Source organism: Impatiens glandulifera, chromosome 1, assembly GCF_907164915.1.
Source record: "Impatiens glandulifera chromosome 1, dImpGla2.1, whole genome shotgun sequence".
NCBI lineage: Eukaryota > Viridiplantae > Streptophyta > Magnoliopsida > Ericales > Balsaminaceae > Impatiens > Impatiens glandulifera.
The window spans coordinates 21,595,774-21,598,768 of NC_061862.1; the positions used below are offsets into that span (position 1 = coordinate 21,595,774).

The 2,995-nt window shown below is 30.9% G+C and overlaps 1 protein-coding gene across 1 annotated transcript; it reads left to right on the forward strand.

The window, feature by feature from the left end:
• The first annotated feature begins 993 nt into the window (after positions 1–993).
• On the forward strand, positions 994–2,656 carry LOC124921016 (heavy metal-associated isoprenylated plant protein 3-like). The gene is made up of 5 exons (XM_047461615.1): positions 994–1,131; positions 1,207–1,324; positions 1,515–1,732; positions 1,830–1,917; positions 1,999–2,656. The coding sequence occupies exons 1-5, from the start codon at positions 1,123–1,125 to the stop codon at positions 2,412–2,414; spliced, it is 849 nt and encodes a 282-aa protein (XP_047317571.1). The 5' UTR covers positions 994–1,122; the 3' UTR covers positions 2,415–2,656.
• The last annotated feature ends 339 nt before the right edge of the window (positions 2,657–2,995 follow it).

Sequence of the window (2,995 nt, forward strand, 5' to 3'; positions counted from 1 at the left end):
CCTATTAATTTTAATTTTTGTTGTTGGGTATCTTACAACCTTTAAAGAAAATTTCTAGGGCTAGTATTCTTTTTCAGTTCTTCTTAGATGAAAAAAAAAATAATAAATATTTATGTCATTAACTCTCAAAAAATGAAAAAATAATTATTTTTAACACTAATTTTTTATTTTAAGTATGGAAGGGTATATCATTGTATTTTTTATCATTTAAATTTGAGGTTGATGTTAAATTTTGTTCAGTTCGATATCTTGTTTAGTTGAATCAAAGTATTCGTCCCAAAATTTTATAATCTAAATTACACTCTCAGCTTTTAGTGTTGTCGTTTGTTGTTTATATCAATGCTAGTTCTGAGAATTGGGTTGATCCATACCATATAGAAAAATGTGATTTTTTTTATGTCATAAATTTAATTTTAAATAATTGTAAAAAAATATTTTTGATAAGATTTGAACTCATAACTAAATAAAATATATTTTTTCAGCTTGAACTATTATACTACACATTCCTATGGTAAACCTCTAATCAATTTAATTAAAATCATATTTTTGTTTTAATAAATGGGTTGACCTAGGCTGTGAATTTGTTGTTCATACTCTCTCATTGTGTTGGTGATATTTTTTTAGTCTCTATACATCCATTTTTAGTGATTAAGAATGTGTTGACAAATTTGAAGTTGTATTTTTTTTTTCATAAAGAATAATTGAAATGTATCTCATTTAGATGCTCTTTTACTATCATGCATTAATTTGTACGAATTATGATATTATGTAAATGACTAATTATTATTTTACATAATATTTTTTTTGATATTTTTTTATTAAATTATGGACAAGAACAAATTTTATTGCCGAAATATTTTGATTGTTTAATTAGACTTGTTTCCCTTCAATAAATGATAATTAACTATTATAAGAAAAAACATCTTTTGTTGACCTGAAGACCTAGAGAAGCTTTATTTGAAAACAATGCATTGCCAGCCACTAAGAAGGCACTTCTCACTCTCTATATATTAATACTTCTTTGAGTCTCTCTATCTCTATAATATATTATTATTAATATATTTGGCTATATCAAACTGAAATCATTTCTCACTTCTTTCTTCTAAGTCCTCGCAAGTGGAAATGGGCGCAGTGAGTCTCCTTAATTTCTCTATCTCTATGTATGATTAATTGAAATCGTTTATGAATCGATGCATATGTTTACAGAATAAGAACAAATCTGATGACGGAGGGAAGAAGAATGATGATCTTGTGGTTCTTAAAATGGATTTGCACTGTTCCGGTTGCATTACCAAGTGCAAGAAAGTTCTCGGATCTTTGGAAGGTATTAATTTCCAGAATCTGATATGTGATTTCGAGTATTAGTTCTCTAATTATGTGTTGGCTGAAAAATTAGGTTAATATTCTTCGATTTACTTTTTCTGATTCTGGAATATACAGCTTTCAATTATCATTCATTCATTGAATATGCTCTGGTAAATCAGGTTGTTGATGATTGATTAATTTCTTTGTAGGTTTTGTATCTTTGAAAGCTGATTTGGAATCGAACAAGATAAGTATCGTCGGAAAAGTTGATCCGGTGAAGGCTAAAGAGATACTCGAGCAGAGGATGAAGAAGAATGTGGAGATTATCTCTCCGGCGCCGCCTAAGAAGAAAGAAAACGGCGGTGAAGATAAGAAGAAATCGGAAGAGAAAACAGAGAAAAAGGCAGACGATAACAAGGCCAAAGAGGTATTACTTCTCTCGCCTTAATTCTTTCACTGATTCTGATCATCGTCTCTGTTTTATATTTTGAATATTGATCATCACCTTCATAATTATGTCTCAGCCGCCATTGATAACTGCTGTTTTGAGACTTAACCTTCACTGTGAAGGATGCATTCAAAAGATCTACAAAACCGTTACCAAAACAGAAGGTGAGTAACAGAATCTTTCAATATTCATCTTATTGAACAAATTACTAACAGAAAACAGTTAATATTGTTACATATGTACAGGTTTTCATGAGATTAAATTTGATAGAGAGAAGGAATTGGTGATGGTGAAAGGAACCATGGAGATGAAAATGTTAGCCGAGACACTTGAAGGAAAATTGAAGAGGAATGTGGAGGTTTTGATTCTTCCAAAGAAAGAAACTGCCGGAGGAGCCGGCGCCGGCGCCGGAGAAAATAAAGAGAAAGGCGGCGGCGGCGAAAAGGATAAGGCTGGTCCTAAAGTAGGTGAACATCAGGTCCAATTTTCCCCTGTGAATTATGGATATGGATACGGGTATCCGTATGGGTACCCTCCTGTAACCGGATACCCGACCACCAATAGGTACACCGCACCAAATCCGGGCGGATGGGGTAACTACCAAAACCCTCCGGGTTTTGCATTTAGCGACGAAAATCCAAATGCTTGTTTTATCATGTGAGATTCTTGAAGAATTAAGAAGATTCAAGATATGAATAAATTAAAATGGTGTAAATACTATATAGCATTACTAGTAGTGGGGAATTGGATCATCAAACTTTAATAAAAATACATTATTATTATTATTGGGTTTATACTACGTCACTAAAGCAATGAGAGTGATCCATAATTAATTTAGGTAGCTAGATTTCTTTTTCTTAATATTTGGAATGATATGAAAATAATGGACAATCTTTCTCTATAGTCCTTGACTCCTTGTTTTGTTGTTTTCAATGGGGTGGGGTGACATGATTATTACTGGCTGGCCCTATGAGGAAAATGATGCACAAGACCATTGACTTTTGAAAATCGTTTTCTTTTATACTTTCATTTTATGATAACATTTAACAAAATTGAATTTTTAAATATGGTTTCTGAAAATTGTATCTAGACAAGGAACATGAAATTAAAATGTAGTTTATATGGACAATTATTGCGGAAAAAAGGAAAGAATTGTCAAAATAAATAAAAAAAAACAGAACATTAATTTGCAAATAATAAAATATAACAGATAAATAATACAAATTTGTAAAAATTAAAATT

Excerpts from the sequence above, each read along its gene's own strand:
- LOC124921016 (XM_047461615.1), top strand. Across the intron at positions 1,325-1,514 it reads AGTTCTCGGATCTTTGGAAG|GTTTTGTATCTTTGAAAGCT; the intron begins GTATTAATTTCC and ends ATTTCTTTGTAG. Across the intron at positions 1,918-1,998 it reads AACCGTTACCAAAACAGAAG|GTTTTCATGAGATTAAATTT; the intron begins GTGAGTAACAGA and ends ACATATGTACAG.